The 27,953-nt window shown below is 36.8% G+C and overlaps 2 protein-coding genes across 6 annotated transcripts in view; one reads left to right on the top strand and one right to left on the bottom strand.

Annotated features, from left to right (window-relative positions):
* Window positions 1–630: 630 nt before the first annotated feature.
* Window positions 631–11,728, bottom strand: LOC121380947. The gene is made up of 5 exons (XM_041509990.1): window positions 11,601–11,728; window positions 5,684–5,778; window positions 4,876–5,080; window positions 3,047–3,226; window positions 631–1,636 (listed from the first exon to the last, which is right to left on the bottom strand). The coding sequence occupies exons 1-5, from the start codon at window positions 11,631–11,633 to the stop codon at window positions 1,502–1,504; spliced, it is 648 nt and encodes a 215-aa protein (XP_041365924.1). The 5' UTR covers window positions 11,634–11,728; the 3' UTR covers window positions 631–1,501.
* A 3,687-nt stretch (window positions 11,729–15,415) lies between these two features.
* Window positions 15,416–27,953, top strand: part of LOC121381139 (formin-like protein) — an 84,331-nt gene continuing 71,793 nt past the window's right edge. For 3 of the 5 annotated variants that reach the window (XM_041510285.1, XM_041510284.1, XM_041510283.1), the window contains exons 1-4: window positions 15,416–15,705; window positions 18,345–18,428; window positions 26,120–26,206; window positions 27,463–27,519. In XM_041510285.1, coding sequence (XP_041366219.1) covers window positions 15,568–15,705; window positions 18,345–18,428; window positions 26,120–26,206; window positions 27,463–27,519 — 366 coding nt within the window. In that variant the 5' untranslated portion in view covers window positions 15,416–15,567. The remainder of the gene's footprint in view (window positions 15,706–18,344; window positions 18,429–26,119; window positions 26,207–27,462; window positions 27,520–27,953) is intronic. The other 2 variants (XM_041510288.1, XM_041510286.1) reach the window with 1 other exon arrangement.

Raw genomic sequence — 27,953 nt, 5'->3', positions numbered from 1 at the left:
GCTAAGATCACATGTGATGCACTTACGGTGATCTTAGCGGAATGGGGCTCTGGGCCCCGTTCCACGAAGCGATCTTAACACTAAGATCACCTTAGTGCATAAGGTAGCTATGCATTTAAGTGATCTTAGGGCTAAGATGGCTTTGTGGAACGGGGCTCTGGAACTCTGAACGAAAACCGTTAACCGCGATCAAGACCGTGTCTATGAACATCGCATAGTCGAATGGGCATGGCAAAATAGTGGTCGATGCCACGATTCTCAACTTTGTCTTTGTCTATAGGACACCCACTCCCGAGGAATCATTTACTGGACAATATATCCTTCCTGTAGCGCCACAAAGAGGACTGCCACTCCCAGACCAGGGACCTAACTTTATAAGCAATGGATAGAAGCTCTCGATCAGTAGTCTGTAATATAACAATCAATTAAAATCGTCAGAAAGTATCATTTGAACCACTGATATTTTCTTTTCCCACTGGAAACCGGAAAAAGATCAAAATGACGCAACCTACATTGCACGGCCTTCCTCATTTTCAGATTTCCTACATGGATTTCGGGCCTTAAAATCGTATATAGGTCTATCATGTGTGTGGATTTTTCAAATCGAATCCATGCAATAAAGGACAAAAGAATTTTCTGATCTTTATTTTGGCACAATGTAATGACATAAATTGATTGATATGAAGAATAATTCTACATAATTCATGGATGACTATTTCAAACTGCATCTAACCAACACATGTCTGTGTAGCAGTTCTCTGTGCTCAGCAACATTAGAAGAATTGTATATAGAAACAAGTAGCATCCTTTTCTCATTTTTCAAACGCCATTCCGCACATTGTCATTCTATTTCACATGTACTGGTCAGTCTAATGTGTTATTGACTTCGAATTTTGGGCATTTGAATAAAACGTCTAAAATTGTATTTTGTCATTTCTAGTACATGTATGTACATGTATATATGAGTAACTTTGATTACAAATTAGTGAAGTCGCTATAAACCTATTTTCATGTATACATATATACCGCATGGTTATTTGCAAAATTACCGAAGGCTCACAGAACTGGATATATCTGGTTAAGTTCTGGTTTTGAAAAACTATTTTTAACGTCTCAAAAATTCTGAAAAAACCTGTAAGAAAGCAATTTTACTTACATGTATGTATTCAAATTATATCGCTTTGCATCTCTGTTATACATGTATGTCTCCCCCCCCCCACCTCCCCCCACCCCCCATAATTAACTAATTTTAAAAAGAAGAAGACAAAAATCTAAATAGTGGACCACTCATTTTCGCAAAGAGTGGATATAAACAGTTCTGAAAGTTAGCACTTGGTATTTCCAACTTCATAAGAAACTGATCACTTTTGGAACATCATAACAATATTCTCAATACATCCAAAGTAAGAAAAAGGCTTGAGCTACTGTTATCACTTTCACCCGAGGCAGGAACTGTGACTAAAACAATGAAGAGTTGGAAGAGGAAGAAATATTGCTGAGTTCACTGTGGCCGCCTGTGGTTTGTTGCGACACACCGTGGCACTCCGCCGTTAAGAGACGGATACTCGAATACCAGATCGTTCCGCTTCTCTCGAATATCGCGGATTTCTCCTTCAAACTCCTGAATAACGGTATCCTGCAAATACAGAGAATGCAGATATATTCGTATTAACACTCCTCAAACTCCTGAATAACGTTATCCTGCAAATACAAATATATTCATATTAACACTCTTCCCACCTCAAACTGAATTTATATAACGGTATCCTGAAATACAGTGATTATAGATATATTCGTATCAACACTCCCCCCCCCCCCCCCAACTCAAACTCCTGAATAACGGTATCCTGAAATACATTGAATACAGATATATTGGTATTAACACTCTCTCCCTCAAACTCCTGAATAACGGCATTCTGTGAATACAAATAAATTCGTATTAACACTCTCCTCAAACTCGCGAATAACGGTATCCTGAAAATACAGTGAATACAGATATATTCGTATTAACACTCTCCCCCTCAAACTCCTAAATAACGGTATCCTGAAATATAGTGAATACAGTGTCCTAAAATACAGAGAATACAAATATATTCGTATTAACACTCTCCCCCTCAAACTCCTGAATAACGGTATCCTGAAATACAGTGAATACAGATATATTCGTATTAACACTCTCCACCTCAAACTCCTAAATAGCAGTATCCTGAAATACAGTGAATACAATATTCGTATTAACACTCTCCCCCTCAAACTCCTGAATAACGGTATCCTGAAATACAGTGAATACAGATATATTCGTATTAACACTCTCCACCTCAAACTCCTAAATAACGGTATCCTGAAATACAGTGAATACAAATATATTCACTGTGTGTGCGTGTGTGTGTGTGTATGTGTGTGTGTGTATGTGTGCGTGTGTGCGTGTGTGCGCGCGTGAGTGCTTCCCCAAGGCATATTTCACTTAATAATATTTCTGTTTAATCCTCAAAACCGTGTGAATATTTTTTAGATGTATATGCCAGTGGCAGTATGTTATAAATTTAAAATGTAATTTTTATTCATTTTTAAGTCCTCTAATTCAGTATTGTACACGTGTAGGCTAATTACACTTACCGTCTTAGTACCGTCCCAACCGATATAGACTGGTGTAATGATCTGCAGTCCCCTCAGTTTAGTGTTGTATACGTGTAGTCAGTTACACTTGCCGTCTTAGTACCGTCCCCACTGATATAGACTGGTGTAATGATCTGCAGTCCCCTCAGTTCAGTGTTGTATACGTGTAGTTAGTTACACTTACCGTCTTAGTACCGTCCCCACCTATATAGACTGGTATAATAATATGCAGTCCCCACAGTTCAGTGTTGTGTACGTGTAGTTAGCAGGGCCGTAGCTAGGATTTTTTGTTTGGGGGGCAACTAAGTTGTTAATAGTCTAAAACTCCTTTTCTTTAAGTTTCTATAATGCTTTCCAAATTTTTTCGGGGGGGGGGGGCAACTTCCCCCCTTACCCCCTACTAGCTACGGCCCTGGTTAGTTACACTTACCGTCTTAGCACCGTCCCCACCAATATAGACTGGTGTAATGATCTGCAGTCCCCTCAATTCAATGTTGTGTACGTGTTTCTCCTCTTGTGTTGCCTTGATGGTCATGCCAGTCTGAATCAGACGAGCGTTACCAGTCAACTGAGGACTGTTTTCGTTATGGCGGTTCCGAAATATCTCTACCTGCGAACGAAACCAACAGTAATTATGTGCCAAGGACGGTGCAGAGCAAAATTAGGCACGCTTATAAGAATTTGAAAATGAACTATATGAATTGAAAATATAATTTTAATAATTTGATGTTGTATGAAACTTTCACCATCCAGTAACTTCACCCAAACATGACATAGGCTGTGCTACAAATTGCTTAGGAGTTAAATTCTTTGACTCTTCACTTGTTGTGAGCAGTATATATTTGATGAGCAGGCCTAGTAAATATTAATTATTTGATGAGTAGGCCTAGTATATATTAATTATTTGATGAGTATGCCTAGTATATATTAATTATTTGATGAGTATGCCTAGTATATATTAATTATTTGATGAGTATGCCTAGTATATATTAATTATTTGATGAGTATGCCTAGTATATATTAATTAGTTGATGGGTCGTAGGGGAACACGCATAATGAATCAATGTCAGGGCTTGAAACGGCCTGTGGCCAGGTCGCCAAATTCGACCAATGTCTCGTTTGGGCAAACATTAAAAAATAATTTCGTTAGTCGTCTAAATAATATTATTTGGTCGATCTTCTTTAGAGCTATAACCTATGAGCCACTATTAATATTTGTATTGCATATATTTATTTCACATTAAAATCTTGCTCGTGGTTCATGGTTCGCTTACCTTAATTTGCCAACATCCATTATTATTTTTTGGGCCACCATGTTTGGCGAGTTTCGAGCCCTGACATTGAATATATCCTAAACTACTGTTTTCTCGAAATTACACCTTCAAGAACCACTTGTCTGAATCATCATTCAATTCATTTTAACTTATCTTCGTGGTTATATCTAATTAAGGGTCAAGTACGCTGTCCTGAGCACACACCTCAGCTATCTGGGCTGTCTGTCCAGAATAGTGAGTCAGTTGTTAGTTGTGATTAGTTAGTCAGAGAAAAGAGGGTGTAGTGGTCTTACACCTACCCACCGAGTCGTTAAAACTCACTCTGGGTGGGAGCCGGTACCGGGATGCGAACCCTGTACCTACCAGCCTGTAGTCCGATGGCTTAACCACGACGCTACCGAGGCAAAACGTCGAGTTTTAAACTCAGCTGTCAGAGTCCAGCATGGTATACAACTGTTCATAATCCGCACCACCACGACGCACGCCATGAGGTTGCGACTTACCCTGCAATCCTGGCTGTGTTTACTGATTAAAACAAATCACAAGATCCGAACACCACAGGGGCGTTTAACCCACACAATTTAAGTAGTAAACAACATCGCGCCTTTGGCGTGAACCGCGCTATGCCGTCTTTATAGACAGATAATAAGTATTCACAGGCTGCAGTCTTATCAAATTTATTTGTGTTACTTTATTTCATTCACTAAGAATATTTTAATTGTTTTGGATACAAGAAATATAGTATGTAGGCCTATACGTTTGGACATACAGATTACTTTATATAATGTATTAATATGCCTATTGCCAGTGCACCACGACTGGTATATCAAAGGCCGTGGTATGTGTGTTCTCTCTCTCTCTCTCTCTCTCTCTCTCTCTCTCTCTCTCTCTCTCTCTCTCTCTCTCTCTCTCTCTCTCTCTCTCTCTCTCTCTCTCCATTGTTGTTGTTGTCGTCGTCGTCGATGTTAGATAATACTGTTCTTACTGTAAAATATGTATTGTTGTTCACTTTCTCGTCGCTCTGGAAGTAGTCCCCGGACGTTCCCCCAGCGCCCCATGGTGTCGGGTTGACGATCAGATAGTGCAGCTTCCCGCCAAACAAATACAGGACCTCATAGTCGTGCGTTCCACGTGCGTACAGCAAAATACCGTTTTCCTGCACAGTCCGGAACTCCAGTTTGTAGTGTGCACTGCGTAGTAACAGCAAATTGGTATTATTACGCACACGTCAAATATGTGTCATTCATTCACACACATGCACACTCTTCGAGAACACAATAGGTTTACACTCAAGAAGCATTACTTTTATTATATATATAATTACTATATATATATTATTCTATCACATATTGAAAGCATCCAATGGAACTCGGATCATGGGAACATGCTGTTAGGTGTAAGCCAATCAAATTAATGTTGAAAATAACGTAATCAAGCATGGTTGTGCTGAATAGTCATGTTTGGCACTGAGCAAAGACTAGTTTGGCAGCGAGAGCTAAAACTAACTCCTTTAAAAATGTTTCCCGGCATTATCTTCAATGTAGATCATGGTTGATATTCACATTTTTACTGAATGATCAGTATAATTAATACTAATATGCCAGTATTTCATTGGTTGGCTTTTTCACACACACACACACACACACACACACACACACACACACACGCACGCACGCACACAAAGTGTGTGCGTGTGTGTGCGTGTGTCTGTAGGACAATGAATACAGGTAAATGTGTTAATTTTATTATATTTTAAGTTCGGTGTTATTTTTATATTACTTATTGGTACATACCTGTAAGAAATGTTGAAGTTCTCTGGTTCGAACTCTATGTGTGCAGTCCCTCCGAATGAGAAGCAAGGCCCCTTGATGGCCGAAACTCCCACGGTCTTCAAAAAAACCAGGAGAAATTAACAGTGAATCAAACACTTTGATTGACCATGACGTCATAGACTAAGTATACGACTAGTGTTTACAATCACCGGTCCTGCCATATTAGTATGGTTATGGCATCAATAATAGCTAGGTGTTTGACTGGTGGGCAATGGCTTCGTCTCACTTCTGGCTACAACGATGGAGAAGTGTTCAAGCACGTCTGTCCTGGGTATAATCGCTAACCGCCAGTGACTGTGTCCGAGACTGGCGTCCATCGCTTAACTCGAACCGGCCTCAGTGGTGTCGTGGTTATGCCATGGTTCGCAGCCCGGTACCGGCTCCTACCCAGAGCGAGTTTTAACGACTCAATAGGCAGGTATATGACCACTACACCCTCTTCTCTCTCACTAACCACCAACCACTAACAACTAACCCTCTGCTCTGGACAGACAGACCAGATAGCTGAGGTGTGTGTCCAGGACAGCGTGTCTGAACCTTAATTGGATATAAGCACGAAAATAAGTTGAAATGAATGAAATGCATAAGTGACAAAGTGAATATATATTACACCGACCACTGCTTCACGACTGGTAATATTGTGGTATGTGATGTTTTGTCTTTTAGAAAAATGCATATAAAATAGTTTTGCTACTATTCGGCGAGAGTAACTCTTAATGTGGCAATGACGGGATTTAGCCCAGCTTATGTCACAGAATCGAACCACATCGGTGAATCCATTCAACTGATTGGGTTTTCCCGTTCCAACCAGTGCACAACAACTGGTCAAAGACCATGGTATGTGTCTTCCTATTTGTGGGAAAGTACATATAAAAGATCGCTTGCTGCTAATGGAAATAGCGTGTTTCCTCTGATGACTATGTCAGAATTACCAAATATTTGACATCCAATGGCCAATGATTAATTAATCAATGTTCTATAGTGGTGTCGGTAAACAAAACAAACTCAGTGTGGCAACAGCAGATTTCCTACGCCATTACATCCTAGTAAACACTGTCGTATTCAAGTTGAGGTCCAGCCTCGTGAACATGCTAATCTTCAGCCAGTGCGAGTTGACATTTGCGTCGAAATTTAAAGCGATCGCCTGGGGTGTTTGCTGTTTAGGATCGAACCCCCTTCGGTGGATCCATTTATTTTCTCTTCCCGACCAGTGTCCCGCGATTAGTATATACATCAAAGTTTGTTTTGTTTAACGACACCACTAGAGCACATTGATTTATTAATCATCGGCTATTGGATGTCAAAAATTTGGTAATTTTGACATAGTTTTAGAGAGGAAACCCGCTACATTTTTCTATTAGTAGCAAGGGATTTTTTTATGCACCATCCCATAGACATGATAGCACATACCACGGCCTTTGATGTACCAGTCGTGGTGCACTGGCTAGAGCGAGATATATTCATCAAAGACCATGGTATATGGTATAATGTGAACGACAAAAACCGTAATATGTAACCAAAGCGGTATCTCTGCACAGTGCAAGGCCAAAATAGTTGTTCATTCCATGAATATATCTAATGCATCGTCTATCAGAGGACATCCCTTATTGAAGAGGTACTTTACTGGAGATTTCATCCTTCATGCACCGCCACAAAGAGGACTGCCATTCACAGACTTGTATACTAAATCAAAACTGGCACAGGACAGAGCTCTTTGGAATAATACAGAGCTCTGTGATGACATGAAGGATGAGCATATCCTGCCCCGTCACGAGCACTGCCACCATAGCTGTCAAGTCCGTCACTTCACGTAAAAGGATGAAGGAAGGATGGTAATATTTTATTTAACGACGCACTCAACACATTTTATTTACGGTTGTATGGCGTCAGACATATGGTTAAGGACCACGCAGATATTGAGAGAGGAAACCCGCTGTCGCCACTTCATGGGCTACTGTTTTCGATTAGCAGCAAGGGATCATCCCACAGACAGGATAGTACACATCACGGCCTTTGTTACACCAGTTGGCTGGAACGAGAAATAGCCAATTGGGTCCACCGACGGGGATCGATCCTAGACCGACCGAGGATGAAGCAAACGCTTTACCACTGGGCTACGTCCCGCCCACGTAAAATGATGAAAAAATAAATATTTCACTAAAGAGATGAAGACGTATTCACACGTCGGTCCTGTCTCTAGGAAAGCGCATTTAAGGGTGTATACTACCAAATCAAATCCCATAGACGACAATAGTAACATATGTGGTTAAAACTTCTACCTGCAGCGTAACAATCGACATAAACGCCACGGATATAAATACTACCACCTCTCACACTTAAAGTGAATCAGAAGAAATTGGGGGTCAAGCTGCTCGTTTCTGAGATAACGGGTAGCGTCTATGACTACCCAAGTTCCGCACAAAATTCGAGTACTTTTTTTTACAGGTACCCCATACATGTTTCAAGCACAAGGCTACTTATTTTTTACAACCAACACACTCACATTTATAACCAATCACAGGACTTGCGGTGTTCACTTCTCTACCTCGCACTTTGACCCGGCCGGAAGTTATTTGGTTTAGTACTACTTTAAAGGATATATTTCTGCTAATGTCCCATGGTTAATTAACCAATGTTAACTTTATATTTCCCTATCTATCGTTATCCTCAAAGCTACCTTTCCCCAGATAATTTTCAGTATTGAAATTCGCGGGACACTTGCCAGATCTTTAATGGCTGTTAATTTGATCACGGACGCTTTATACAAATGTTTACAATTTATCACACGTTTTTGTTGCTAGATGGTATTTTGTTTATAAATTCTAGACATCTATTCATAGATCCTAATTAAACTGTCGGTCATAGCCCAGGCCTTCTAGAATACGGTGGCCCGATGCCCGAGGCCAGTGTTTTTTGGATTCGGGCCAGTGAAAGTTACTTTGTGCAATCCCGATGGCAAGTGATAACAAAAACAAACAAAAAACAAAAAACAAAAAATCTACAAAGCTACATCCTACGATCATACAAAAACAAAAGAAACATCTACAAGTCACTTCTTTTGATTTGCTATCACATGCAATATTTCACTAACAAATAGTTTGCCACCAGTAATCTCTGACCCATCCATGACATCAATATACCTACTGATGTAACTTTATTAAAGTTATAAAGTGTAAACATTGGAAAAACAAAAGTTCATTGTTTTGCCACCATTTTTGTTTTTGACACTGGAATCCAAAGATTTGTTACTCTAATACTAATAATATGCAAAACAGTAACCAGTCTTTTATTAGTTTAAAGGTTGCATGTCACTATTTACAAATACTTTAAATGTGTAAATTATTAAAGGGACATTCCTGAGTTTGCTGCACTTTTTAAGATGTTATCGACTAACAGATACTTTTTAACGATTGCATTTACATATCAAAGATATTTTTCTATATAAAATATTAGTGGTTGTATATTAAACGTGTTTCTGGTTGTTCTAATATTTGTACTAGGTTAAATTTCATTTCATTTCCAAAAATATAATTTTTTCGTACGTACGAAATTATTTGAAGACAAAATCCAGTTTGGGCTTCTTACAAATATTAAGACGATCAGAAACACATTGAATTTACAGACACCGATATTCCAAACCAGAAAATGTATTTTATATGTAAATTTAATCGTAGAAGTATTTTATTGGTCGGAAACATCTTACAATGCAGCAAACTCGGGAATGTCCCTTTAATTTAATTTATAAATATAACATAAATTGCAAAAAAAGTTTTTTTTAAAAGGTTAGGAACACAGTATCATGAAATAGATAAATTTAATAAAGTACCCAAATTGAAAAATTACTAATATTGTGTAAGTGTGTTGGGGGGGGGGGGGGGGGGGGTGTTAAGCCTTAAACTGCAATGCATGTACACTTTATGCTAATAAAGGTTCTTAATTCTTTCTTTTCTCTTTTGTTTTTTGAGGGGGTGGGTGGGTGGGGGGGGTGAGTTCCCATTTATAAGTAAATAAATAATGCTGTTAATTGTTGTAATATCTCGGTAACATGGATTATTTTTTATAACTTAGGTGGTTTTAGTGGAAATAATTAGTTAAAATTTTAATAGGTACGGTAACTTTTTTCTAAACTGATGAAAATTATTTGCATATTTTTCTAAACAAACCATAAAGCATGCCCAATGAGCCTATGTGTTGTGTAAATTGACAAACTGACTAAACAAGATCTCAGTATGAAAAATGGGCAAGTGAATTTTTCACCATGGCCAGTGAATTTTCAAATCCACTGGCCCTATGGCAAGTGAATTTTAAAAATATTCTAGAACCCCTGTAGCCATATCAGGCAGGTATATATTGGGGGTGGGGTGAGTCTACTTCTCCACTCCTAACATTAGGGACATAACATTCGAGCAAATATTTTAAACTCTTGATATTGAACATCAGGCACAACTAAGAGTGAACAAATGAACTTTTTTGGCCAAAATATTTTGACACACATCGTGTATATTTGTACTGCCAAGGTACCAAATATAAAATCAGTGATCCTACTCACATTCTACCAATACATGTCCATAATTCTGCCAAGACATGTCCACAATTCTGCTAAGATATGTTACAATTCTGTCAAGACATGGCCACAATTATGTCAAGACATATTCACAGTTCTACAAATGTTCACAAGTATGCCAAGATATATTCACAGCTCTACTAAGACATATTCACAGCTCTACCAAGACATATTCACAGCTCTACCAAGACATATTCACAGTTCTACTAAGACATATTCAGTTCTACCAAGACATATTCACAGTTCTACAAATGTTCACAAGTATACCAAGACATATTCACAGCTCTATTAAGACATAGTCACAGCTCTACTAAGACATATTCACAGTTCTACTAAGATATGTTCACAGTTCTACCAAGACACCTTTGTAGAAATAGCCTAGCCACGGATCCAGGATTTGTTAATTGAGGGGGCCCAAAACCCTTTAATGTTTTTAAAAATAGAATTAAAGGTCCTTGACAGGTGGACGGGATAAGTTTGCATTTTTTAATGTATTTTGTAATATATATTATTTGGCCAAAAATAGGGGAGCCCAGACTCCTTGGAGCCACGCCTGAATCCGCGCCTGTAGCCCAGTTTATAAAGCACTCGTCTGATGCGCGGTCAGTCTAGGATCGATCCCCATCAGTGGGCCCATTGGGTTTCCCAGTGCATCATGACTGGTATATCAATGGTCGTGGTATGTGCTATCCTGTCTGTGGGATAGTGCATATAAAATATCCCTTGCTACTAATCGAAAAATATAGCGGTATCTTTTCTAATGTCAAAATTACCAAATGTTTGACGTACAATAGCCGATGATTAAGACATCAATGTCCTCTAGTGGTGTCGTTAAACAAAACAAACTTTAAAACTTTAAAAGTTCTGATAAACAAGCTAAATTTTAAATATCCAAGAATGTCCCCAAGAGCATTTGCCATTATTTTATAAGTTTCTGCTCACCAAATTTAATTTTTGGATGTAAATTTCAAAATTGTCCGCTTAATGCTTAATGCTCGAAACTCTAGTGGTATATGAGCATGTAAAAATTATTCGCACTCGCACTCACCAACTGTCTGGTTTCTGTACAGTTTCAAGTCTAATAGGTCAACTGGTTATCAATGTTGCGCTTGCGCTCGCTGTCACTGTCGGTATCAATCCACTTGCCCCGCCCACCCCAATGAACATTCATAGATTATACCAAAAAACACAACTTAGTTTCAAAAACAAACCCTCATTTACAACAAGAACAATATGTCAATTACTCTTTTAAAAATAATAATAAGCGGCGGAAACGACAACAAAGAACGTAAATGGTATTAAAACTGTACTCACGAGTAAGTAAAGAAATATAGGTAACAAAATCATAATTCCGTCAGACAAAGGAAAACTTCTTCGGTGGCAAATACCATTAAACTACGCCCCGAAGTGACCTTTAAATAGCCTAAGTTAACTGTGGAAATGTTTACAACCCCCATTCCTTTGGTGTGTGTGGGGGATGTGGGTACTTTGAGAGTTAGCGAACTGACCAGGCTATGTGATGTTTGTTCTGATCTTGTAGATAGCGCGGGATGCTATGGTCTTAGGAACTATGTCGGTCAGGAAGGAAACGGTTATCACTAAAACCAGAGAGATTTTACGTCTCAGAAATTGAAATTAAAAGTGATGTTTTCGGTACGACAGATTGCTAATACTATTACATCAATGGATTTAAATCATAAGTTTTCAGTTTTTTGTTTTTTTAAACAGTGTGGTCATGAATGGTAGAATAAAGTTATAAAAGTTCAAAAATTATTTATTTTATGTATGAATAACATAAAAATGGCAAAACAATAGTAAATATTCGTTTGATATAACATAGTACACAATGAATCTATGGACATGATTAATAATTTCACATATCATGATTCTGTATAATATTGCTGATATTTTAGAGGCCTTTCCAGTTATGAGCCAGGCCCAAATATTTAGCACCCTGATTTTAATCGTAATACCTAGGGGGAAAACTCCCAATTCGCCATAAATTATAGGGTACTCTTTTTAAGTCTCAGTATGTCTCTTAAGAAATTTAATTTAATTTGTTCGGAAGTTATTTGGTTTAGTACTACCTATACTGACAAAAATTGAGGAAACACTTCGTATTATAGATCACATTGTATTCTTACTTACGTTTTAAATGTGTCATGTTCTTTGTATTACTCATATATAATGAAATAAAGAACTGAATTGCATTCACTACTGGCGTCATAATGTCTGTATAAAATACAAAGGCGTGTCGTGGGGTTGAATATCGGGAACACAGTTGACTTTCTGACACTACGAATGAATTTCCCCCCAGTAATTCATTGCCGTTAGTGTTGGTGTGATCCCTTTCTTTTTTTCATCATTCATTCATTTATTCATTCATTCCAACTTATTTTCGTGCTTATATCCAATTAAGGTTCAAGCACGCTATCATGTGCACACACCTCAGCTATCTGAGTTGTCTGTCCAGGACAGTGGGTTCGTTGTTCGTTGGTTAGTGGTTAGTGAGAGAGAAGAGGATGTAGTGGCCTTACACCTACCCATTGAGCCCCAAAGAACTCGCTCTGTACCTACCAGCCTGTAATCTGATGGCTTAACCTCTTTTCATCAATATATTATTTATGTCAACTCGTTACGTAAGATGAAATTTTGATTACCCCCCCCCCCCCCCCCCCCCCCCCAAACAAAAAATAATAAAACGAACATATGCTCAGAAATCACTCCGGCTCACCCTCGTCCACAAAGAAATTCAAATGGTTTCTTCTGTGAGGAACGGTTACGGCTTGAATTATATGGGATTCTAAAAGACTTTTGACGACTGAATTACCTTTAGAAAGTTACCATGATAAATTATCAAAATCATGTAAATGTTTTCCTTTTCGCAGTCTAAAGCTATCACTTCCCATCTTAAACAATACCCATAATCTTACATACACGTGTGTCACTGTGTGTGTGTATATGTGTGTGCGCGCATGCGTGCGCGTGTGCGCATGTGTATGTGTGGGAGTTAGTGTGTGTCTATGTGTAGTATTATATAAAACAACACGCACGCACGCATGAACGCACGCGGTATATATTTAACGATATTGAATAATTGAATTTCAAAAATTCAAATCGTTTCCAAGAACTGTTGCTAAATATTCGTTCATTTGAACATAGGCGTACCGTAGGTCTAACCTTTTTAAAGATATAACCAAAACTGACCAGATTCGAATCTGAATGTAACATAATGTGCATATGATATAATTAGACGAAACTTTCTTTGCAGCCCATTCCATAATCTGTGAGAAAATGGTATAACATTTATTAGTACATTTGTTTTGGAAGTATATGACATTTAATCAAAATTTAAACGTTTTTGTTTTGTTTATCGACATCACTAAAACACATTGGTTTATTAATCATTGGCTATTGGATGTCAAACGTTTGGTAATTTTACATATAGTCTTAGAGAGGAAACCCGCTACTTTTTTCCATTAGCAGCAAACGGATCTTTTATATGCACCATCCCACAGACAGGATAGCATGTACATACGACGGCCTTTAATACACAAGTCGTGGTGGATAAGATATACCAGTCTGGATAAGAAAATACATACATATATGATTATGTGAACATGAAATACCGTGTTCAATACCATTCAATAAACAATCTCTCGTCTTTAAAATAAATAAATAAATAAATAAATAACATTCAGTAACAAATCATACATTTATAATACAAAAATAACAATGCAACCATGAGCTTAAGGGTATCCTTTGTAACCGATTGTGGGATTCACCCTTAACCTACATTTTAAAGATGCAGTTTTTCATTCTTCAGGATTTTCATAAAATAAAGTCCGGTATTTCAGACGGTTTTAAAAAAAAGAGTCTGTTTTCTTTAACGACACAACTAGAGCACATTAATTATGTGAAACATTTGGTTATTCTGACATATAGTCTTAGAGATAAAATTCGCTAAAATTGTTCCATTAGTAGGAAGGAATCTTTTTTATGCACCATCCCACAGACACGATAGCACATACCACAGCCGTTGATATACAAGTCGTAGTGCACTTTCTGGAACGAGTTCAGACGTTTTAAAGGATAATGCATATATACAGTAGGCCCCTATATGTTTATCAACTGTGACATTGCGGCTTGTATTAACATTAGGCGGATGCACTTGTATGCACACTTTGTGGTCGTTTGCAAATAAGCATTTAGCGACTCACGTACGTAGGCCTACCTAAATACGAGCCCACGTGTTTTCTGAAACAATGTTCTCGCCATTTGCCGTGTTCACATATTTTCACAATCTGTAGGATTTGTGTGGTTATAAACAGTTTCTGCATTTTTAGAAAAAAATTATTAAAAGTACGTCTTAAATTCTGGCGCGTGTGCAGGGGGAGGGGTGGTTCCTTTTTTTTCTTTTTTTCTCAGTATATTTTCCGGGTGAAGCATGATTCGAACCCCCTGTAAACTTCTGTCGCACAGTTTAGACCCCATGCTAAAATCCCTGCACATGTACCTGAAATTGTACAAAAGTGTGTTAAAATTTTATATTTTTTCCTAGCTGAAAACAAATTCCTGTAAACTTCAAACACAAACATAAAATTCAAGCACCTTTTCACGCGCTAAATTAATTATTGAATTGATATGAAAGACAACTGAATTGAACTGAACTGAACTTAATCGAATTGAAATGAATAGAACTGTACTGAACTGAACTGAACTGAACTGAACTGAACTGAACTGCACTGAATTGAATATTGAATTTAATCAACTCTCCAACATCCAGAAAGCAAGCCTAATAGGCCTACTCAATTTTTGACAGACAATAAATTTCTTCTTAAACTAGAAAACAAGTAACTTATTATTTATAATTTATTAATTTATTACTTATAATATACACATTAATAAAATAAACAATCTGCTTAAAATTAGCTCCACTGGTTAATAACTAGACCAGTAGTAGGGCTAATTTTAATCAGATTGTGAAAGAAAATAACTAAAATAATTGATTGAAAATGTAGTGGTCAATGAATTTACAACGCTCTGCGTTTAAGATTTTGTGAAGTTATCTCCCTTTCATAAAACTAATCTCGCGAGATTTTACGATGACTCACAAAGCAGTTCTTTCTTCCGCCCTGGAAATGGGCTAACTGCAACACAAAACATTGTGAAAACATGACAAGAAAGCGCTTTATTTATTTCCTGCCTCGATAGCAGTGATTAAGTATGGTTTTTGACACTTAACAGTATACTAGCAGCTTGATAATATAAACCCGCACCCATGCAAAATATGGGAAATTCGGAATCCAACAGCCATGACCACCGTGGGCTTGAACACCGAAAACCATCGATGCCGATGCCAATACGGTTACCAATGCCGGAGACCGCCGAGTTGGATAAACGGTTCACGAAGGTCTTGGTAAGTGTGTCTGTGAAACCTTCGTATTGTAGCTAAAACAGTTCAATGTGTTTCCTGGTCGTAAAACTGTCACAATCATAAATCGTACAGTTTTATTTTTTAAACGTCCTCGCCAGTTAACTTCATGTATAAATTGAGTGTTAAAACTTTTAACACACATCATATTTTTTTTCAGTATGACACAGAATTAACACATTTATGTCTATTTAAATTAATATTAATTATTGCTAAATGTTTCACTTGCTAGCATGCCATTTATAACATTCATTTGTAAACAGTAGAGCTCCTAGAACACTGATTAGAGATCTGTTCAGTCAGCTGTCACTGAATCTGTGATTATCAGATTATCTCATTTGCTTTGTTTGGGACATGTTGCTTTGCATTCTAATCTGTCCTTTTGATAGAGGAGACAGTGACAGCTGTCATTAGTCTGAGACATTATGTAATTACATGGCTTGAACTTATTTTTGGCACCAATGACAATTGCTGTACTTGTGAAATGAAGTGCTGTAGGTAAACCGTCAAGGACTTTATCGATGGCATTTTTTTTCCTGCTGGATAAAAATTATTGCCCGCAAAGAGTCAAATGAAGGCAGTGTTCGAGATTAACGGTATCCCGATATCCCGGGGATACCAGAATTTAATTTTGGATACCAGACCAAGAACCCAGTATACCACCGGGATGCCATATAATACTAAATTCTCAAATAGGATACCAGATTTTGAAATATTAGTATCCAACTGGGATACTGCCCCAAAATTTAATCTTTAACACTGGAAGGGCTTATTTACTTATCTTCATGTTTGCTGCAAAAGTTACCCGTGTAACATTGTGATAGGTAAGCATATAACAAATTCTTAAGTTCAAACCTATAATTACCATTCATATTTATGTTACTCAGTTTGGCATCCTTGTTCAGTGTTCGAGATTAAAATTTTTGGCCAGTATCCCAGTTGGATACTAACATTTCAAAATCTGGTATCCCACCTGAGAATTTAGTATTATATGGTATCCCGGTGGGATACTGGGTTCTTGAAGTCTGGTATCCAAAATTAAATTCTGGTATCCCTGGGATATCGGGATACTGTTAATCTCGAACACTGTTGTTTGCCTGATGCATGGTCGGTTTAGGATCCATGTCCGTAGGTTTGCCTATTGAACCATTTCTCCATTTGGCCAGTGTTCCACAACTGTTGAAATAAAGGCTGTAGGACATACAATGTAACATGCATGTAGTATCCTGTCTTTGGGTTAATGCTTTATAAAAGATCCCTTGCTGCTCATTACGTAATTGAAAAGAGTAGCTCATGGAGTGGCAGCAGTGGGTTTCCTCTAATTATCTCTGTGATCCTTAACCCAATGTCCTACACCATATAACCATAATTACAATGTGTTGAGTGCTTTCAAAGTTTCTTTTATTGTTCATAACATAGGATCAAGATGTAACTTGGTGGTAGAGTGCTTGCCTGAGGTGTGGTGGGTTGTAGGATCAATCACCCTCATTGGACCTCACCTTTTTGAGTTTTTACGCCTATCTCCAGACCAGAGCTGGGTGGTATACTGTCCATACCATTCAGTATTGGTATCATGTCAATACCGATTTATTTTAACGAGCAAATTTCAAAATACAGAAATTTCAGTACTGAAAAAAGCACTAACAATATATCTAATGAACGCAAAATGGGTTGGGTATAAACCAGACGAGGGCCTTGTGTATGAAATTTAATTTTATTTAGAAGAAATTAGTCTGTGAGCCTTAACTCAGACATGCATTTAAAGCCAAGTATACCGCTCAATATCGGTATAGGTATTCGTATTGTGTCAATACCAAATACCGTTCCAATTCCGAAGCAGTGTTCGAGATTAACGGTATCCCAATATCCTGTGGATAGCAGATTTATATTTTGGATACCAGACTTCAAGAACCCAGTATCCCGCCGGGATACCGTATAATGTTGTTTTGTAATTTTTATTTTTTGTTGAAACAAAAAAGTCATCATTTACCATTGTAGTTAAGTAACAGTAGTTTCAAGCTCGTACCTAATGCTACACCATAAAAATATAATCTCACTGAAATACACCGAAAAGGCAAGTAGCCATTATAAAATGTTTTTAACCAATACAGCCTTTTTCTATTTACTAAAATTAAAATTGGCTTGCTTGATATTTGAATATTAGGTTACCATATCCAAAAGTGGGATGCTAAATTCTCAGCTGGGATACCAGATTTTAAAATTTTTGTATTCAACTGGGATACTGCGCACATTTTTTAATCTCAAACACTTCGAGGTAAATCATCCCCAAAATACGCACCTCAAATTATTGAGTATACCGTACCTCAAATTTCAATGCCACCCAGCTGTACCTCTCAACCAGATCTTCATGACTAATACATCAGCAGTAGCGGGTTTCTTCTTTTTGTCATTCGACCAAATGTCAAAAATAACTCATGTTAAATTACAAATGGTTATGAATAGTATGTAGTTTACTGTGTGCTCCAGTTCCGTTAAACAACCATTCCTTTTCTTTGTTGTCACACAAATCACTTTTAAATTTTTTGCTATAATTCACAGATGTATGCATATTTCCTGAATGTATAATAGTACTTAATAATCATGACATTACGTCCATTTTTCAGGCTTCTATGGATTTACCACCTGACAAGGCTAAAGTTTTGAAGAGCTACGATGATGAAAAGAAGTGGGATTTAATATGTGATCAGGTGAGAACCAAATATTTGTTTACTGGTTTATATATTTATCAGGCATTGAAGTTAGGATCTTTGTTTGTAGATTCTGTAAGAATCATCTAAACATTATTTAATACACTAGATATAACAAGTTAAGAGCCACATTGACATTGTGTCTGAGGGGCGTAGCCCATTGCGGTTAATGGATGACGGAATGGCTCACTTGCAGGCATCTCGCTACTTGTTTTATGGATTCAAACATGACAGGGCTAGACCACAGTCCAGAATGCTCAGTTTACGTTTTTGTGGCATCATTTCCAAAGCCAGATTGCAAAGACATTTATACCCTCCTAACCGCAATCAAACCTGAAAAGTGTTAACATAAAAAAGGAGTTTTACATGTACCATACAGTTTTCAGGCAGGTGCCCTGCTTAATCAGAAAAAACGTGACTTTAAAAAGTAAAAAAATCTTGGATTTTTTTATACATTTGCCATATGCTTTTTACCGGCAACCAAACAAGCTGTGAATAAAAGGCTCATGAATGTACATGCAATCTGCAATGCTTTATTAATGTCTGTAACCTACTTTTCATTACCTATCACCGCCCCTAATTTTTTGTTAAATTTTTGAAAAAGTAGTGTAAAATTTGATACTGGCCCTTAACTTGTGACCAGCATAGATACAGGTTTCTGTCGCATAAAATCACACTTTTACCCAAAATTCACGGAAAGATGGAATCCTGCTTAACATGCAGCACGTATACATATATGTATCTATAAGTTTCTACATTTGTATGCAACAAATGTTCAAGTATGCTGACATGGGAATGTACATGTGTGGATATCAGCACTGAAAGTAATCCTGTTGTCATAATATTTACATATCATTCCAACATAAAATTTAATTAGTAAAAAACAAAACCACAAGCTTCTTTCTGCAAAGAAATTATGGTAATAATGCTCATTTAATTGAAAGTTTTAAGTGGAAATGAGTGGACATCTGGTTGTCATGACTGTCATGCTTCAAAGCCCTTGTTTGGCTGTTCTGAATAGTTAATGTGATATAGTAGATTACTGTTTTCTGATTACTTTAGGAATTGTAAGCAGATGTCTTACCATGATCTGTGCATTCTTTAATAATTTGGCTGACGCCATATAACCATTTTAAAAACCCCAACATGCATGCTGTAATTAAAGTAAAAAGTATGAGAAATGACTTCTTCTTTCCGGGGCGAGACGTAGCCCAGTGGTAAAGCATTCGCTTGATGCGCGGTCGGTTTAGGATCGATCCCCGTCAGTGAGCCCAATGAGCTATTTCTTGCTCCAGCCAGTGCACCACGATTGGTATATCAAAGGCTGTGGTATGTGATATCCTGTCTGTGGGATGGTGCAGATGCATGCACATGTACAGTCTGGCACCAAAGTAAAAACATGGACATACATACGACAAGGTGCCAGGTGAACTATCACACAAAACAAGTTGGGTTCTTGGTGTGCAATCTAATTAAAATTAGCTCCACTATTACATGTGGATCTAACAGCAGCCAGTTTGAGCTCATGTCCACCAATCAAAACCTTACTTGCAGAATCATGCCAGTAATTTAAAAATAATTTGAAAACATTCCGAATTATCCTGAGGGTATACAACATGTTTCGCGTGAATTACGAATGCCGTAAAACATGTTTTATTTTATAAAATAATTAATTTGTAATGTAAAACTGGAGACTGATTTAGTTAGTTTTTTAAAAAAAAAAAAAAAAAAAAAAAATTGTAAAATTGAAGACTGATAACCCATCCCGTACGTATTGGTATAGTTTGCTGTACTGCGGCCACTAAAATAGACTCGCCCGATATTTTTAGAATTTGTATGCTCCCAAATAATGTTATAAACGGTGAAGTGTGATTGGTCAATATTTAAATTATTATTTACAGACGAAATGTTACCTGGACATTGAAGTAAAATTCTGAATTAATTACTTTTGTGTCATTAATATTGGTTACAAATTGGGTGGGGTTTTTTTGTTGAGAAAATTATATCCTATTCCATTCTGAAAAAAAAGAGGATACGTGCAATGCAGATCTATATAAAAAACCATTTAATTTTGTAAAATTATTTCATGTTGAAAGGTAATCGCCAAGACACTGAAGTGATTGGTTTGTGTAATTTTCTTTGTAATCATTTGAAAAACAATTATGGTCAGTCATGTAACCGAAAACAAACAATATTTTGTGTTGGGCCTCAGGATAACGTGTGTGTGTGTGTCGTGTATCAGGGTTACAAGACTACATATATATTGGTTTTCATCAGAAACTGACAGTAGATCTGAGTTACTTTTTTTTTTTTAGTTGGAAACACATAACTGCACTCTGTCAACTATGAGTACAGTGGCACATATATGCATCACTGTGTGGGTAAATACCAGAATAGACCAGACACCCATTCATTGTCCACTGTTAGTATTACAGAATACACACTAGACTTACAGTATGCAGTGATAAAAACAGTTTTTAATACCTTCAATGGGTGGGTTTGGGATCAGTCGCCGTCGTTGGGCCCATGCATTGGGTTATTTCTTGTTTCAACCAGTGCGCCACGACTGCAGGACACAACCTTTGTTCTGTTTGCGTGTCGGTCATGCAACTTTAGAATCACGACAACCGCCAATCAGTTACGTGATGAACAATTACATTCTAAAATTAAAAGTACCATATATCAGTAATACAAGTGAAAATCAGGTGGGTTTTTTTTTAAGCACCATGCAATATAGCACAGAATCAAAGTTCAAATGTTTTAGGATTAGGTAGGCTTAACTTATGAATTGTGGTTAGAAAACAGTATTCATGTCACCAAACGATCGTTTACATTAGGCGTAGTAAAAAAAATAGTTTGGTTCTGGACCCTAAACTTTTTATCACCTGTTTTATTTAATAATCCATTAATATCAATCCTAATTTTCATCGACTCTAAAAACAACAACTGCAGAGAGATGCCACGAGATCTGTTGGTCCAAGATCTCGTTACCAGAAGACCCGGAACACTTCGCGCAATTTTACTTCCAAAGAGTTCCAAATGAAAAGCTTCCGAGAGCCATTCAGAACTACTCGTACATTTCCACGAAATACAAGTGTAGCGGAATGTGACGAGGTGTTCCGATTGGATTCACAAGTTCCGAGTAGTTCCGACTGAGTACGAGAACACGTCTGAGAGCATGTGGTGTCAATGGCGTCTTCCATTTACAGAGTAGAATGTCAAAAATGTGCTCATTCAAATCAAATATTATTTAAATCAATTTCAAATGAAACGACATTCAAGGAATTTTTTCTACCATTCACCCTACCGGTGTCAGATTTCATTTTCAAGCCAGCTGTAAAGCTGAACTAAAGGATGACAATATCGCGGTGGACGATTCAAATGTCACTGTTGGCCAGCTGGCCAAGCGTTTTTCTATTAAATTTACATTAATACCGAAGGTGGTTGGACTAGGTTTCGACATGTTTTTTTTTTTTATAGAAAATAATTAATGATTCTCATTAGAGTATGTATTGTCAAAGAAAGAGCTTTTAATATATTAATCTGCTATACTATTCAGGAAATATTAGCTCGAAAATGGGGGGGGGGGGGGGGGGGGTTCCCTACCTACCTACCCTATTTGTTTGTGGCATGTAACAGGAACCAAACAATTTTTTTTTCTTGGCCTTAGTAAAACTCAAGTGAACTGACTTTGGTTACCTAAGATTCTGAAATGTTGTCCCCTGAACTGGTATATCAAAGGCCATGGTATGTACTTCATATTTAGAGCCCTGTCATGGGTTACAAGACACTACACACGTTTGTTTTTGTCAGAAATTAATGGGAATAGATCCGAGTTACCTTTTCTTTTAGTTGGATACATATAGCTGCACTTGGACAGATTTCAGTACAGTGACACATGCATGTAGCAGTGTGGGTAAATACCAGAATAGACCAGACACCCATTCATTGTCAACTGTTACAGAACACACACTGGACAAACAAGTCGTTTTTAATACTCTGAATGGGTGGTGTGAAGTAATGTGTTGCTCCATAACTGGGAACAGGGCTGGATTTCCTGCACCACTTACACAAGTTACAGGGTGGTTGGTGAGACTTTTCCATGAACGGTGGTGTTGGTGTGCTCCGCTACAGACAGTGCACCGCACTTTACTATGTTTCTGTTGACAAGTGTTAAATTCTACAAATAGGTTATGTCAGCAGCCCAGGCCCTCCGTGACTCACTCACAGTGGTAGATTGTACATGTACCTACGCATAATGTAGACTGTCACAATGCTGTATTTCACATTGTCCTGTGTGATACAAATTTATTTCACAGTTGGGTGCGTGTGTGACAGTACAATGCATGAGATACAAATTATATTTCACTGTAGGGTGGGTGAGGTACATAAAATAAGCCCTGCTGTGTACTAACCCTAGATTTACCTAACACTTCACTGTGTTACTAATTGTACATCACCTTTTAACATATGATGGCTGCTAGTAGATCTCATTAATGAGGAGCTTTATTAAATCTTTATAAATTAGTATTCATTGTTAATCCTGGTCATCATTGTGTAATAATACTAATATTAGATATTACAAATTGTTTGTTGCAACTATTGTATTAGGTCTGCTTCAGAGGATGCAAGAAAGATTGCTGATTCATGAATAAAAACTGTTAATCTCTTTAAGGAAAAATATGTATACACATGTGGTATTCCATGTAGTGCTAACAGATGTACAGTTTGTTACCGAAGCTGTTTATTGTAATTATTGTATCATTATTGGCTCGTTCTTATGAAGAGCTCTCCATTCCTCACAAACTATAACTCCATTAATTGATATAAATAAAACTTGTTTATAGTTATTCCTATGGGTGTGCATTACAATGCATACAAATTGCTTTAATTAAATATTTTAATAACATTTTTAAATATATACATGTATGTATTCAAAAACATTATTAATATTATTTTTAAAATTAAATTTTTAAAATTTTAAAACTTTAATCAGATTGAATTAATGCAATAAGTGTATGGTAGGCAAGCCATTTACTTATAAATGAAAGTCTTTGAAATGTAATAAAAGTCTTTAAATTCTCGTATTGTGTTAATTATTTTATTTTATTGTTAATTTTTCTTCAATCAACATCAGTATTATGACCTTCCTTCTGCTGGCATAGTTACATCATAACACGATACTTTTAGTTACAAGGTTTAACCTGTCATGATGCATGTGAAAAAAATTCCCAATTTCTTGCCATGGAAAGCAACGTAAACGAACTGATCTGGTATTTTTATCGCATTCTATTGTCTTTGACCGCTGTGTAAAAGTCTTTGAAAGTCTTTGAAAATGGTAGGTAAAAGTCTTAGAAAGTCTTTGAATTTGTTTGGTATTTAAGGCTATGAACCCTGATGACTTGAACACTGTCAACTCAAACCTCACCTCCTAAACCAGTAATAAGATCAATACGGGTGCAGAGGGGTGTGGGTAATGATCTTTATGGGGACTAGAGAGGCCTGTACCCAGAGGGGTGCATCCAGTGAGCACGCATGCACATACGTACACACACACCATCTTGGATCAGTGAGATCAATTTTTTGCATGTAACAGAGATGGTATTTTACAAAAAGTTAAGTTTGTTTTGTTTAACAACACCACTAGAGCACATTGATTAATTGATCATCAGTTATTTGATGTCAAACATTTGGTAATTCTGACACATAGTCATCAGAGGAAACTCGCTACATTTTCCATTATGCATCAAGGGATCCTATATATACACATTCCCACAGACAGGAAACCACATACCATGGCCTTTGACCAGTTGTGGTGCACTGGTTGGAATAAGAAAAAAACCCCAATCATTCTTTTACAATGTCATCACTCACAAAGTCCTTTTTCAAGAGTTACACACACCCAAAAAGCCTGCGTACGGAACTGCTACAGTGCTAGTAACAGGGCTCGAACTTAAGAATTTGTCTCCCATGGCAAATTTGAGCCTGCCTATGGCAAATTTTTTAAAAGTGACATTTGCAGCAAATAAACCTGACTAAAAGGCTATCTTGTCATATGTAGACAGCTTTTAAATGTGTAAATGTTAAATATTGACAGACAATATACACCAGATGTATACATTTCGCCATTGTTGAGGAGCTTTATCAACGGCACAAAAGTGCCATCGGTGATGCTCTCTACCTATGGCAATTGCCATCGGTGCCGCCGTTAAGTTGGAGCCCTGTAGTAATGTTTCCACCATGTGCTAATGGAAGTATTTTTAATACCTGTCTTGAAGCTTGTGAATGGATCTAGTTCACTGAATGTACACACGTGCAGGCGTGTGTGTGTGTGTGTGTGTGTTAGTACTAACAGATGTGCATGTCCAGTTTGTTACCAAGTTGTGTTCCCCAGCTGCCATGTGGTGGGCTGGCCATGAACAGTCTTAACATCCTGTAATACAACTCCAGCTGTTCCAGGCAGCCTGGTCTGTGTGTTCAGGCATGAACATAATGTTTTCTTGTGACCATTGAAATACACCAAATACACAGTTATGAAGAATTTTCCGGGAAATACACCAAATACACAGTTTTGAAGAATTTTCCAGGAAATACACCAAATACACAGTTACAAAGCATTTTCCAGGAAATCCTTTCCTAAGCCTGCTGTACATACTGTTGTTATTTGTCTTTCTAATAAAGTCTCATCAATGGTAATATTTTTGTACTGCAGGGCTCAAAATTAGTTGGCGTTTTAACATAGAAATTCTAGATAACTTTGAAAATCTTTAGCCAGGTAATTATTTGATTAACTGTAAAATTTATCAAGCTTTGGCAAGCATTCAAGAGTTGAAACTTCACTTATAAATTCGGAGGGATAGTTAAAACAAATAGCCACTGGCTGTTGTCAATCTGAAACTAGCCCTCAAATGATTGCATTAAGCATTTTTGTTTTTTTTGTTTTTGAAACTATACAATTTTTAATCTCTAAAATTTATAATCTCCTTTATAGCCAGTAAAGATTCACTTCGGGCCACAAGACAGCTGTCAGTTTTCAACACTGAATCCAGAATTGCTTGTTTGGCTCATTTGACCAATCAAGAGTTCAAATTTTACTCCCAAGTACAATTACTGTACATATTATAGCAATGCATGTGCAGCACTGTTTATAATATTGTTTTATAAGTTTACTGTATTTATTTAAAAGACTTAATCATTAAATATAACCATACACAAAAGATTGCTAGGTTTACTAATGTTAAACCTTTAAACCATTGTACTAACTTAAGTACGTTTCCTGTGGTGAAGAGGGACATGCCCCCCTCCCCATCAAACGTTTTTTTTGAAACTATTAAATTTGATAAAATCATACATAAATACATACATACACATGTACAATGTACATACATGTACATATATACATACATGTACATATATAGTTATACATAGTGTGGGTTGGCTCCCTCAGTATACGTTGGTTGGCCCCTGCCAATATACAATCCTGGCTATACCAGTGATACTTCCATCTCAAATAGTCAGACAAAATAGAATATGTATACTTCATTTGACATTTGTCATTTCAATTTTATATTCACTGTTAACATTAATGTTAATTAACTAGATGTGTATTATATGCATTGTAATGTATTTATGTATGGAACATGCTGTGGAATGATCTGCAATCCAAATAAACATTTGTATTCGTATTTCAGGAGCAAGTCCATGCTAAGGACCCCCCACATGTATATTTAGACAAACTGAAGACATACCTGGACCCACGAGCAACCCGCAGTTCTCGCGTAAGTACCGTGATATAATAGTGTTACAGTATCACTGTCTTTTGGCATGCTTTTTGAGCATACAGTGAATTCGTACAGTTGTTGGTCAACCTCATCTGTCAGACATGTTCACGTATTGTCAGTACTTTGTCTAGGTCATGCAGTGTTTGTTACCCCTAGCTGCAATTTCATTTATCAAGCACATTTTGTAGTTAATTTAGGAAGCATATTACTTTGTGTAGAAATGTCATATATATATACAATACACAATCATTAATATTGTGATTTTGTTACACAAAAAGTGTTTAGCATCTACCTTATTATTATATTAATGCTTTTAATAGCCTTTAATTAATTTTTTAATATTTGTTTTTGCCAGCATATTTTTTAATTGCAGAAATTTATTTAATATTGTAACTATTAGCAGTTTGTTTAATCTTCACCAGTGCATTTTTTATTCAAGACTTGAAATTTAAGTGTCACCTTTCATATTTATTAAAACCAATCAAAGGGACATTATTGTAATTTTCCACCCATTTTATGATATTTACACCTAAGTCATACCTTTAACAACCAATTCGAAGATCTAGTTATAAATATATTCCTTTTATTGGGGCACGTGTTCAATAAAATCAATATGTCTTCTGTGTTAAATCTATTCTCTGTTGGCGGAACACCATCTGGTGCCATTCCATGTCTATCATGGTGTAGCTGATCTTAAGTGTTTTAAATAATGTAACAATGGCTTGCAATGATTTTTCCAACACCTATTAATAGGCCAATATTGGTTGCCAACAGGTTTGATTGAATGGTATTCAAATATGTAGACATGACTAATGTAGGGATAAACTTGTCAGTGGAAACCTACAGGTATGTATTGTGGTAGCCCACATTGTACTTTGTAACAGTGTGTGTATACACTGTGTATAGATCTGAAGTGTTGAAATATGCACCTTGTAATATTGACTGGCTGTATAGACAAAGTATTTTAAAAGCACACATTGTTATGTTTTTAATTTATCCAATGTTCATGAACGTATTTTTATTTATTTATTTTTTAAAATAGCAATACATTGATGAGAACAATAATTGGCGTACATTTTCAGTTGATGTTCGCAGTTTGTTGACACGAAGAAGAGGAAGTCCTGTTTTAATGTGTCTATTTATTTCACTGTATAAGAAGTGGAAGCCCTGTTTTAATGTGTCTATTTATTTCATTGTAAGAAGAGGACTCCTGTTTTAATGTGTCTATCTATCTATTTCCTTGTACCTTTCAGCAAAGAGTGTATATGGCCCTACACAACATGGTAACGTTTCCCCAGTGCACTGACAGTGTATGTCCTTTTATATACGTAAACTGTTTACAAGCCAGACTGCCGCTTTCAGTGTAGAATGTAGAACCAGAGGGTGAATATTAATATGGTGTATAACATTGGTTAAAATAATTACGGTGGATGCTAGCCTAAGTGCATGCCTTTATTTATATTTAAGAACATTTTAAATATTTGTTAGGTTCCTTGGATGAATAATAGTAACATTTTTGGCAACACTGAAATATCTTTTATACTACACCCACATTACTTACAAATGTACATTACCGGTACCTACAGATTTCAAAAAAAATAATTTAACTTTCAGAATTTTCATTGTAATTGGTGAACATTCTCCATACAAATGTTGAGGTTTCCCAAAAACATTTGCTGACATATTCACAAAATCAGCAGCTATTGATGAATTGTGGTCTCCAGAATCTACTGTACATTTTACC

Source organism: Gigantopelta aegis, chromosome 9, assembly GCF_016097555.1.
Source record: "Gigantopelta aegis isolate Gae_Host chromosome 9, Gae_host_genome, whole genome shotgun sequence".
Classification (NCBI taxonomy): domain Eukaryota; kingdom Metazoa; phylum Mollusca; class Gastropoda; order Neomphalida; family Peltospiridae; genus Gigantopelta; species Gigantopelta aegis.
This window is presented reverse-complemented; position numbering and strand designations above follow the sequence as displayed.

What these genes read in the sequence shown, in the direction of transcription:
- LOC121380947 (XM_041509990.1), bottom strand. Translation starts at nt 11,633, where the DNA reads ATGATTTTGTTACCTATATTTCTTTACTTACTC. An exon ending in AACTTCAACATTTCTTACAG is followed by an intron (nt 5,081 to 5,683) that starts GTATGTACCAAT and finishes GTTACTACGCAG; the next exon opens with TGCACACTACAAACTGGAGT. An exon ending in ACAACAATACATATTTTACA is followed by an intron (nt 3,227 to 4,875) that starts GTAAGAACAGTA and finishes TTTCGTTCGCAG; the next exon opens with GTAGAGATATTTCGGAACCG.